Source organism: Oncorhynchus tshawytscha, linkage group LG02, assembly GCF_018296145.1.
Source record: "Oncorhynchus tshawytscha isolate Ot180627B linkage group LG02, Otsh_v2.0, whole genome shotgun sequence".
Classification (NCBI taxonomy): Eukaryota; Metazoa; Chordata; class Actinopteri; order Salmoniformes; family Salmonidae; genus Oncorhynchus; species Oncorhynchus tshawytscha.
In genome coordinates, this window is record NC_056430.1 from 13,436,676 (window position 1) to 13,449,517 (window position 12,842).

General features: G+C 44.0%; 1 protein-coding gene across 11 annotated transcripts in view; it reads right to left on the bottom strand.

The window, feature by feature from the left end:
• The window catches only part of LOC112263105 (neuron navigator 1), a 124,339-nt gene that overhangs the window by 4,403 nt on the left and 107,094 nt on the right, over positions 1-12,842 (bottom strand). For 10 of the 11 annotated variants that reach the window (XM_042330676.1, XM_042330661.1, XM_042330670.1 and 7 more), the window contains 12 exons: positions 11,599-11,798; positions 10,799-10,961; positions 10,414-10,588; positions 9,917-10,014; positions 9,699-9,794; positions 6,742-6,910; positions 1,948-2,183; positions 1,597-1,751; positions 1,404-1,475; positions 1,003-1,199; positions 577-695; positions 148-357 (listed from right to left, as the gene is read on the bottom strand). In XM_042330676.1, coding sequence (XP_042186610.1) covers positions 148-357; positions 577-695; positions 1,003-1,199; positions 1,404-1,475; positions 1,597-1,751; positions 1,948-2,183; positions 6,742-6,910; positions 9,699-9,794; positions 9,917-10,014; positions 10,414-10,588; positions 10,799-10,961; positions 11,599-11,798 — 1,890 coding nt within the window. The remainder of the gene's footprint in view (positions 1-147; positions 358-576; positions 696-1,002; positions 1,200-1,403; positions 1,476-1,596; positions 1,752-1,947; positions 2,184-6,741; positions 6,911-9,698; positions 9,795-9,916; positions 10,015-10,413; positions 10,589-10,798; positions 10,962-11,598; positions 11,799-12,842) is intronic. The other variant, XM_042330664.1, reaches the window with a different exon arrangement.

The following is a 12,842-nucleotide window of genomic DNA, read 5'->3' on the forward strand; positions in this document are numbered from 1 at the left end:
AGGGTTTTGTTCCAGCCCTGCTCGTGCTGTATTCACCAGACTCAACTAATAATGCTCCTCAAGTGTATCGTTGCTGGACTACAACCAAATCTTGCACACACTGTGGTAGCTTCATGACCACAGTCGCCTACCCCCAGAGTATCTCACCAGAGGGTCCAGGGTGTCCATGGAGCTGGGTGGGGTTTCCTTATTAAGAGGCCTGGCTGAGGCCTCGCTGGGCTGGCCGGGGACTCCAGAGGTCATGCTGGGGGGAGGCAGGTGGAACAGCTTGGCCTGGTCCTGTTGGGCTGAGGGCCAGGGTAGGGTGCCCCTCACCCACTCCACTGGGTCCTCCCACACTGCCTTCTGACCATGCACCTGTGGCACAAAGCCACAACACCGTCATACACTGACCCAACCACTGTCCTATCCACTTTTTTTCAGGACAAATTTGTAATTCATCTTGCCTGGTCCCAGATCTGGTTGTGCCATTATGCTAAATGTTTGACGTGGCAATGACAATAGGAATTGGCAATTACAGCACAGATCTGGGACCAGCCTATAATTGATCTACCGGGATAGTAAAACCTGTCTGACCTTAATGCCATCTTTGGCTCCTTCCTGCAGGTAGGGGATAATGGAGAGGTTCCACAGGTCAATGAACCAGGAGCGGAACTCCTCCACAGTCACAGGACAGGACAGGAAGAAGCACGGGCCTAGAGAGACGGAGAGAGAAGAGAGAGAGAGACAGAAAGAGAGAGAGAAACAGAGACAGAGAGAGAGGAAATAAAAGATAATAAATCATATTAAAGATATCTTTCAATGACCACATCCAATCAAACACAGTCTGTGACCACAGACTACAGACAGATCTCCAATATCTAACTAACTTTAGGCATCACTTGATTTGGATAAGATGTAGATTTAGACCTGTAGACCATCCATAGAGGACTATCCAAATTAAGTGTGACCTACCTTTATATTCCTGTATTACTTCTCCCGTAAAACAAAATGTTTTCCTACCGATGAGGAAGTCAGAGGTGCTGTGTTTCTCCAGGAAGGTGTGCAGGTGGTACCACAGCTTGGGTACCCAGTCCAGCACCCTGAGGAGGTCCTCGTTGGCCAGGCTCCTCTCGTCCTCCGCCTCCATCAACTTCCTATGCAAGTAACGCACCAGGAAGCCATTGGCTGGCTCCACGTTATTGGAGAAGGTCACCATCCTGGGGGTCAGGGGAGGGTCAAAGGTCAGGTCATGCGGTACGTATCCTAAGGCACATTATTTAATGTACTTACATATTAGACGTCCAATATCCCAATTTAAATAACTATCAAAGCATAGATTCATGGCAGGGATATAGCCTTCAATGAGGAGTTTTAAGACTCGGTCAAAACAATAACAAAACATGATTTGTCTGTTCAATTACCTGAAGCTGAGGTGCAGGCCGTGGTTCGGGGTCATCTTCACTGGCTGGTTGGTAGTTCCAATTATGTAAGGACTGAAATAGACACATAATCATCACAGATCAGACTAGAAACATAAATGTACCATAAATGTCGCTATAGATGTTTGATAAAAGGTTCCATTTCAGCTTCTGTTCAGTGTGTTAGTCCGCTCACCATTTGTGGTATTTGCAGGTGAGGGCCCCATTGACAAGCTCACTGATGGAAGTGGCATCATGTATATCATCCAGGATAACCACCAATGGGATATCAGCTGTGCTGGTTTCCCGATCGATCTGATTGGCCAGGTTGGACAGGTAGAGTTGGAGATCCTGTTGAGAGGTATGGGTGTGAAAGAAATAATTCTATGGTGTTAAATCACAAACCCAATGACAGTTGACTGTTTTCTAATATTCTTGAGCTGTAAGGTGTACAGGCTTTTGTGCCAGCCCAGCAATAACACATCTTATTATTAGTGATATTAGTGCCTAAATGATTAGTTCATAATGACCCTGTTCCTGTCCCTACCTTGCATGACTGGCGGTGCATGTTGAAGGTGACCACGATGCTGTCGGTGAGGTCTCGGCCGCTGCGGTCCACCAGGTACTCTGCCAGGTGGGAAGTGAGGTAGGTCTTGCCGGTGCCGCTGGGCCCAGACAGGATGAGGCGGCGGTGCTTCAGCAGCAGGCTGATGTAGTGCTGGCTCATGGGCTTGGGGATGAGCGTCTCAAACACCAGGCTGTCCACACACTTTTCCTTCAGACCTGCAGGACGTAGAGGTCAAACTTCAAAAGTTTAACATAGTAAAGATTTACCGTCTGTTTAGTTTAAACACACAGTATTAAACAGAACAAACATGGACATTGGCATCCTAACAAATAAAGTGTATGACAACACAGGTACAACGATTGGTTGGGTGTACAGCATTCCAAACAGCCCTCCATTCAGCTGCTCACAGAGACCTCAGAGACATACCGTAATTCAAGAGAAACACCAAAACTATCAAGCCATTTCTCCTGACATTGAGAGAATACACTAAACCAGAGTTTGAATGTTTGTAGTTAAAACAAGAAGTCCATCCATGTGAATGAAAATGTTCTGCTCAACGATTTACCACATCACACATCATGTCACCCTTCATAAACAACTAGGAGTGCAGAAATAATGTTCTGAAAATAACTGTGCTCCTCCTTCTCCTCCTCCCTCATGACTCCGCCTCCTCCTCCATTCCTTCTCCCCCTCCATTCCTTCTCCTCCCTCATGCCTTCTCCCCCACCTTAATACATTCTCCTCCCTCATTCCTTCTCCCCCTCCTCCATCCTACAGTGTGACATACCACCCCACATGTATAGGGTATTATGTGTGTGTGGTGTGTGTGTACATATGTCTGAGGCCTGGGCCAGCTGGTCAAAATGCTTCAGCTGCTTGACACACAAGCTGCAACAGGATATTTCTCTGAACCCCTCCTTCTAGCCCACCCATCCCTACTGCATTCCTTCCTAGCCAGGAGGAACAGACTGCCTACCCCTGCACCTCTACATTGGTTTAAAATCACTAATGGGCTTGGATACATATAGATTATAGTGGAAGGGATCTATGTACACCACTGTTCTAGGAAAATGTGCTCCAAGAAAACTAATCGGTCCAAGAAAATCTAATTGCCAAATGCCTGTCTGAGCTTATGTTTTCCTCTGGCTCTCCTGGGGGATGGAGGGAAGCTGCACATTCTCTTATTTCAATAATAAGGTAATCTGGAACATGGCGATAAGGGAGAGGTAGGGAGAGCTAGATACCACAAATCAGTCCTAGCCTGGCCCAGGCTGAGACCCCGACGCTAAAGGGTACCAGGGGTCAGAGACAGGGGGAGATAGAGTTGAGGCGATAACGAGGCAGACAAAATGAATTATGACACTTCACAGCGAAACATCCATCCCACTTGATATTTAACATGACATGTTAGTATTAAACATGACAAGCAGTCCAAATGTCTGGATAGTGTGAGTACCCTGGCCATAAATCATTCTGGATCTTAAGAAAACATCCCTTTCGTCATTGTTCTATGTGGAATGATGTGGATACTGTTTGGTTTCTGAAACAAATGGCATGCTTTGAAAGTGGAATGGGAAACTTCCAAACATAACAGGAGATCAGAAGAGAGTGGACAGAAAATCCAGAGCGGAGATAAGGAGGTGAATGTCCATTAGACCAGATAGACGGACTCAGAACCTAAAACATGTGTTGAAATTACCTGTGGGGTGAACAATAAGTCTGTTGACTGTTTGCTGACCCCAAATGGATCTAAGACAGGCTAGGCACAAGCTGCTATGTATTTTCCGTTCACAAAAAAAAATTGTTGCTCAAAGAAAACACACACACACACACAAAAAAATAACTTCTACTGTGATAATCAGCTAATAGCACATAAACAAATACCCTCTCCCTCAGAGGGATAGTGTTCCTCACCAGAAACAAACTGCAGATTGCAGTTTACCCTTCTAACTATTATTTTGATCGTCACATTAAATATAAAGAGTGATAAAGGGCACCCTTTTCTTACCTACCAATTCATAAATAATGTTTTGTTCCCAGAAATATAAACATTGAGTAAATCCATTTGAGGTCGGTCGGTGGCAGGTCGGTCGGTGGCAGGTCGGTCGGTGGCAGGTCGGTCGGTGGCAGGTCGGTCGGTGGCAGGTCGGTCGGTGGCAGGTCGGTCGGTGGCAGGTCGGTCGGTGGCAGGTCGGTCGGTGGCAGGTCGGTCGGTGGCAGGTCGGTCGGTGGCAGGTCGGTCGGTGGCAGGTCGGGAGAACGTGCTTGTATTAATGACTGGAGCGGAATAAGTGGAATGGTATCAAATACATCAAATACATGGATTCCAGGTGTTTGATGCCATTCCATTTGCGCCATTATGTAAATTATTATGAGCCGTTCTCCTTTCAGCAGCCTCCTGTGCCGTCCATACATGTTTGCCCAAGAAGCGGTCAGAAAGACCTGGACCTGAATCCTAAATGCCAAAACTTTCAGGAGATAAAGGTGCTCAAAGTTGACCCATTTAGCATTACCCACCATACCATGAGACATCTTCACTGGAAAAGATGAATGGTTGAGTGTGATGTCATTTAAATGACACAGGGTTGTCAAACTACTTTAGAATTTCTTGAAAACATTTGTTTCACATTTTACATCATCTAAGGTTTTTGTCTTGTGCCCATCATTGGTTGAGACACAACATGCTCTTGAATACAGGGTGGGAGTCATTTCAATTAGAGAAATAGCAGCAGCGTTGCAGTTCTTGACACACTGAAATCGGTGCTCCTGGCATCTACTACCATACGCCGTTAAAATGCACTTAAAAATGTTGTTTTGCCCATTCACCCTCTGAATGGTACATAGGCACGATCCCTGTCTCAATTCTCTCAAAGCTTAAAAATTCTTCTTTAACCTGTCCCCTCACCTTCATCTACACTGATTTATCGACGGTGCTGAAAGTAGGCAAATTCGAGTAGCGATAATTCATTTAAACCGTCTTCATTTGAATTAGACTTAACAAGAGGGCTTTATGTTGGAGCCTATTCATTCCTATTGAACAAATAAGAGGTAGACTACCTGTTTGACAGATGAAAGTAGGCTATAGGCTTCTTTCTTAGTCAATTCCTCACCCACCATGAACTCTATAAATAGCCTACTGTACCTCTGTGTCAGTGAAGGGCTGTTAAGTTCAAAACAGGACTTGAATTGAGGGTGTATGACTGGATATGCCATAGGCCTACCTTTTATAAAAGAAATGGCAAAAAAGCACAGAACTACCCATTGTTAACTTAAGATTTTGAAGTAAATTCAACAGATTTGATTATATAAAGTGATCTAAGACAACGCTTTGGTCCGCAGTGATTTATGCTAGAAACAAGCTTTAAAATACCTGGGAAATATGTGACTCCGATACAGAAGTGGTATCATTGTTTTGTATCTTTGACATTCAGAAAACATTTACTTTGCTTGGGAAGTAATCTAATTCTGTCACTATCATTTGATTAAGCTATTGACTTTCTGTACAGTACAGTAGATGCTTAAACCCAGGCAGCTTTTAGGGAAACACTTGTAATCTTCTCTCGTTGGGTTGAGCCACAGAAGAAGAGCGGCCAGCAGTTGAAGCTTACATTTTTCACCGTCGGTCGGCCTAATCTGTCTGGAGTGGAAAGGTAGGCCTGACTTTGGAAAGTACCATGCTCAGATTCCTAATGACGTCTCAGATTTAAATTTTTTGGAAACAGGGACAGTTTTGTTGCAAACAAGTCACACTGATTTAGCACTGGAGAAATATGATAAGATGAACACAGGCCTATCTCTCTGTCCATTCTTAGCCTGTCATTTCAGTCATTTGCGTGGTATTAAAAAAGTTTAGCTATTATGTAAAATGACGTAGAATTGTATGAAATGTTTAAAGGCTATTTTTTCTCGGACTTGCAAATACGATGCTAATTTCATCCAATGCTTTTACGATAAAGGAGATCTTTCCACCAATACTCTTGCTCACGGTTGTCTGTGAACCCACAACCTTCTGGCCCGCAGCCATGTGCGCTATCAAAATTCCTGCAATGCTTACAGGACGAAGAACAGTTTCTAAAACTGCATATCTAAGGCTCTGGTCTGTCCAAGAGGTGAGAGTAAGGATTTTCTCTGCTGTCCACTTTATGTTTTAATTATTATTTTGGGGGAGGGGAGGGTCACTTGGGTTTTTTTCACGAGTTCAGAGAAGGTAAAGTATATTTTGATGAAGGGAGGTCCAATATTCTCCATGTAACCCTTATCATAAATAATTATTACCACAAAAATGGCTGCCAGTTCACCCAGTATCGAATGTCAACTTAAATGGTAATTTTGATTATATTATCTATATTACTATGATTTCAATAGGTTCCCTATGGAGGATTGACAGTGCAATTTAAAAGAACAGATATTCCCATTGAAGTCAATATTGTCTGTGGACCTCCAACCATCTTTGTTGTACCATTTGTACCATATATTTGATTACATATATCAGTCAAAACATGACACACACCCTGTATTCAAGAACAACCGATGTCGGGCACAACACCAAAACCTCCGATGGTATAAAACTGACACATTTTATAAAAATGTATTATAAAATAGGTTTGACAACCTTGTTTGTAAGCTTTTAAATTATATCAATCTCAACCGTTGGATGTCTCATGGTATGGTTGGGTATGCAAAATAGGTCAACTTTGAGCACTTCTACAATGGTGATTGAATTAAAATGGATTAGGCCATTATTGATAATTGTACCATTATAATCCTGGTTACCTTTGAGTGTAACAGTGACGCCGCTGGGCCCCTTGGATACACAGTGTGAGGGTTGGCTCTCTGGCAACTCTCCTCCCAGCACCCTCCTGATGTGGTTCATACTGTAGCTGTAGATAGAGTCTGTAGACAGGCCCAGGCTGGAGGTGGGGTCCACCTTGGCTATGTACACCTAGGAGGAGGTGAGAGGAGAAAGAGGAGAGAGCGAGAATAGAGGAGAGGTACATTCGTGGTGGTGAGGAACATTAGTGGTGGAGGGGAACATTAGTGATGAAGGAGAACATTAGTGATGAAGGGGAACATTAATGGTGGAGGGGAACATTCGTGGTGGAGGGGAACATTAGTGGTGGAGGGGAACATTAGTGGTGGAGGGGAACATTGGTGGTGGAGGGGAACATTAGTGGTGGAGGGGAACATTAGTGGTGAAAGGGAACATTAATGGTGAAGGGAACTTAGTGGTGGAGGGGAACATTAGTGGTGAAGGGGAACATTAGTGGTGGAGGGGAACATTAGTGGTGGAGGGGAACATTAGTGGTGGAGGGGAACATTAATTGTGAAGGTGAACATTAGTGGTGGAAGGGAACATTAGTGGTGGAGGGGAACATTAGTGGTGGAGGGGAACATTAGTGGTGGAGGGGAACATTAATGGTGGAGGGGAACATTAGTGGTGGAGGGGAATATTAATGGTGGAGGGGAACATTAGTGGTGGAGGGGAACATTAGTGGTGGAGGGGAACATTAGTGATGAAGGAGAACATTAGTGATGGAGGGGAACATTAATGGTGGAGGGGAACATTAGTGATGAAGGAGAACATTAGTGATGAAGGGGAACATTAGTGGTGGAGGGGAACATTAGTGATGAAGGAGAACATTAGTGATGAAGGGGAAACATTAGTGATGAAGGGGAACATTAGTGGTGGAAGGGAACATTAGTGGTGGAGGGGAACATTGGTGATGAAGGGGAACATTAGTGATGAAGGGGAACATTAGTGATGGAGGGGAACATTAGTGATGAAGGAGAACATTAGTGGTGAAAGGGAACATTAGTGATGAAGGGGAACATTAATGGTGGAGGGGAACATTAGTGGTGGAGGGGAACATTAGTGGTGGAGGGGAATATTACTGGTGGAGGGGAACATTAGTGGTGGAGGGGAACATTAGTGGTGGAGGGGAACATTAGTGGTGGAAGGGAACATTAGTGGTGGAGGGGAACATTAGTGGTGAAAGGGAACATTAGTGGTGGAGGGGAACATTAGTGGTGAAAGGGAACATTAATGGTGAAGGGGAACATTAGTGGTGGAGGGGAACATTAGTGGTGGAGGGGAACATTAATGGTGGAGGGGAACATTAGTGGTGGAGGGAACATTAGTGGTGGAAGGAACATTAGTGGTGGAGGGGAACATTAGTGGTGAAAGGGAACATTAATGGTGAAGGGGAACATTAGTGGTGGAGGGGAACATTAGTGGTGGAGGGGAACATTAATGGTGGAGGGGAACATTAGTGGTGGAGGGGAACATTAATGTTGGAGGGGAACATTAGTGTTGGAGGGGAACATTAATGGTGGAGGGGAACATTAGTGGTGGAGGGGAACATTAGTGGTGGAGGGGAACATTAATGGTGAAGGGAAACATTAGTGGTGGAGGGGAACATTAGTGGTGGAGGGGAACATTAGTGGTGAAGGAGAACATTAGTGGTGGAGGGGAACATTAGTGGTGGAGGGGAACATTAGTGGTGGAGGGGAACATTAATGGTGAAGGGGAACATTAGTGGTGAAGGGGAACATTAGTGGTGGAGGGGAACATTAGTGGTGGAGGGGAACATTAGTGGTGGAGGGAAACATTAGTGGTGGAGGGGAACATTAGTGGTGGAGGGGAACATTAGTGGTGAAAGGGAACATTAGTGGTGGAGGGGAACATTAGTGGTGAAAGGGAACATTAATGGTGAAGGGGAACATTAGTGGTGGAGGGGAACATTAGTGGTGGAGGGGAACATTAATGGTGGAGGGGAACATTAGTGGTGGAGGGGAACATTAATGGTGGAGGGGAACATTAGTGGTGGAGGGGAACATTAGTGGTGGAGGGGAACATTAGTGATGGAGGGGAACATTAATGGTGAAGGGAAACATTAGTGGTGGAGGGGAACATTAGTGGTGGAGGGGAACATTAGTGTTGAAGGGGAACATTAGTGGTGGAGGGGAACATTAGTGCTGGAGGGGAACATTAGTGGTGGAGGGGAACATTAATGGTGAAAGGGAACATTAGTGGTGGAGGGGAACATTAGTGGTGAAAGGGAACATTAATGGTGAAGGGGAACATTAGTGGTGGAGGGGAACATTAGTGGTGGAGGGGAACATTAATGGTGGAGGGGAACATTAGTGGTGGAGGGGAACATTAATGGTGTAGGGGAACATTAGTGGTGGAGGGGAACATTAGTGGTGGAGGGGAACATTAGTGATGGAGGGGAACATTAATGGTGAAGGGAAACATTAGTGGTGGAGGGGAACATTAGTGGTGGAGGGGACCATTAGTGTTGAAGGGGAACATTAGTGGTGGAGGGGAACATTAGTGCTGGAGGGGAACATTAGTGGTGAAGGGGAACATTAGTGGTGAAGGGGAACATTAGTGGTGGAAGGGAACATTAGTGGTGGAGGGGAACATTAGTGGTGGAGGGGAACATTAGTGGTGGAGGGGAAAGCAGACTGAGAACTTACAGTATAAGATGTGAAGGTTAAGTACAGACCCTTGCCAAAACCATGTCCACATGGAGAAGAAAAGTGCTCCCATATTTATGTGTTTACTGTTTGTTGACATTATGATCCTACACAGAACCCCACAACCTACCTTTGCATTACTGTTGAAGGTTAAACATTTGGCATTTTTAGGGTACATTTACAGCAACAATGTATCCACTTTTGAAGGAAGAGCAGGGTTTTTGTCAGTCGAGGTGCCTGTTGAGACTCACCTTAAAAGCCTGGCCGACAGCCAAATCCAACATAGGCCAGTCCATTCTGCCGTTAACCCTCACAGTACCGATGAAGAAGTCCTGCTGTTTCACCTCCTGTTGAACAAGGACCAACAGTACTGGATAGGTTAAAAGGTTAACCATCACTTTTATTATAGAGGTCTACTGAACTGAATAAGTCTGGCACATTCATCATGAATTGTAATAAAAAGGCTCACATCTTTGAAGATGCGCAGGTTGGCCACACGAACCACCACTCTGACACGTGGGTCGTCTCTGTGAGAGGGGAGACTGGCGGCTTCTGTCTGGAACAGGTCTGTTCAGAGAGAGAGAGGCAGAGAGATAAAGAAAGAAATGGAGAGAGAGGAAGGGGGGAACAAAAAGAGAGAGTGAGGTCAAGGAATAATCTAATGAGTGCTTGCCATGACTACTTTAACTACATTGTCCTTGTGTTAATTCTTACAGTTAAAATGAGGTGAAGTGAGATCACTACTGGTTGTGAATAGACTCCTGGGTGGTTGTTGGGTCGTTTTGTAAAAACTGTTAGGTTTCATATACACGCTTTAAGGAGGGTTATTTAGCTGACATGTTTTGTGATAATTATCTCTAGTTTCATATTTAAAATTAAAGCTAATTCATGGAAGTCATTCAGTCTTAAACTTGTTCAGTGATGCCGGTGTTCCTCTAGTTACTGTATACTGACGCCAGCCCTCACCAGGGGAGCTGCCCTCTCCCAGGCTCATGCTTAAGGTCTTGGTCAGAGATATGGCAACAGATTGACGTGGCGAGGCAGTGCCCAGTGATGCCAAGCTGGAGGACTGGGAGGTGGAGGTTGAGGGACCGCCTGTCTTCAACTGGTCATTCTCTGCCTTCAGGTTCTCCACCGTCATCTGCAGGCAGGGACACACAGTGTAGGATTAAGGGGGGATACTAATAAAGATAGCTACTTAGTGAGGGGAGTCCTGTAGGGCCCTAATGGGGTCAGGTTCAGGGGTCAAACCATATCTACGTTACAGTTGACATCATTAGGTAACACAAAAACACAAATACACACAGGCAGACACACACACATACACACACACAGGCAGACACACACACACCTGCATGTTGTTCATGGCCTCCTGCAGTTGCTCCAGCTGGTGGGCGGAGCTAAGGGCTTCCAGGCGGATGTCCGTCAGCTTCCTCTCCTTCTCCCAGAGGGCCGAGCGCAACGTAGACACAACCTTCTCATCCTCCGGGGGATCCTCGCCTCCTTCACACAGCCTGAGGGAGAAAAACACACGATGCAAATACTGAACAGAGGCATCATGTCCATTGAAACTGATGTGGCACATGTCTAATCTATTCCATTAAACTGATGGAGATAAATAAGACACATAAATAAAATAGAGCTAGATACTGATAGATTAAATTAGTGATAGACACTAATACATGATATAGAGATAGATACTGATAGATTAAATTAGAGATAGATACTGATAGATGAAATAGAGATAGATACTGATACATGAAATAGAGATAGATACTGATACATGAAATAGAGATAGATACTGATACATGAAATAGAGATAGATACTGATACATGAAATAGAGATAGATACTGATACATGATATAGAGATAGATACTGATACATGATATAGAGATAGATACTGATACATGAAATAGAGATAGATATGAATACATGATATAGGGATAGATACTGATAAATGAAATAGAGATAGATACTGATACATGATATAGAGATAGATACTGATAAATGAAACAGAGATAGATACTGATACATTAAATTCATACATACCATTTGTTGCCCCTCAATGTTTTAAATATGTATTTTATGGAATAGAAACATGGTTCAGACTAGAGGGGCACCAAGGGGGATCAGGATGTGTGAGGCCTTACCCAGAGGAGGATGCAGAGACACAGGACCTCATCACGGAGGGAGGGTTGTCCCCGTCCCCATCCCTGTCCCCGTGGTGGATGGTGATCTTAGGAGAGGAGGGAGCCGAGGAATCTGGAGTGGCGATCTCCTCGATGTCAGCGTACGAAGCAGAGAGCTTTGAACCCTTCTTACTGAACGCCTTGTTGAAGGAACTCCTCAGCTGTACAACAGGAGTACATAGATAACAGAGAGAAAGAGTGAGGATCCCCTTCTGGAACAGAATTAAAGTTGTAAGAATGATAGAGTACCCAGAGAGAACCACAGTGAACAATTCCTCAGTCTGACCCCTATAACCATCCCGTACTCGTTGATGTGTCTCAAATGGCACCCTATTCCCTGCATAGTGCACTAAATCAAATCAAATCAAATGTATTTGTCACATACACATGGTTAGCAGATGTTAATGCAAGTGTCACATATACATGGTTAGCATGTAAGATTCATAAAAAATCCTACAATGTGATTTTCTGGATTTTTTTCCTCATTTTGTCTGTCATAGTTGAAGTGTACCTATGATGAAAATTACAGGCCTCTCAGAACTTGCACAATTGGTGGCTGACTAAATACTTTTTGCAGCATGTATATGGCATAGCTGTCAGTTTGTTGGTCCTTAAATGAAATTGGTATATGTTTTTATTTATCACACTTTTCTTTAACCATTTATGTTCTTTAATACAGGGCCGACATACAAGTTCCTTACTTTTTTCCCCTTCTACTTGCCTCTTCCATTTTTGTGGTAATGCTGCAATTAATTGGTTGTAATTTTGGGTAGAGCAGACATTTCCATATGTCTGTGTTAGCTGCATGTGTGACATAACTCCACCAGTCCTATTTATGATATTATTCACAAAATTATAATTTTTTTAAACATTTCTTCGAAAAATAGTTTTTTTAATCAATTAGTATATTTGAATTTAACCACAATATTTGTTGTATTATTTATTCTGTCTTTTCAGGTGAATTAAACTGAAATTGCAACCAACTTTCTAAGGCTTGTTTAAAAAATAAAGATATTTTGGAGATTATTTCCTTCCTGCATGTCCCCAGGCACCCTCATTTGTTGACTTCTGTGATCGAAAAAGCCTTGGTTTCATGCATGTCAACATCAGAAGCCTCCTCCCTAAGTTTGTTTTACTCACTGCTTTAGCACACTCTGCTAACCCTGATGTCCTTGCCGTGTCTGAATCCTGGCAAAGGAAGGCCA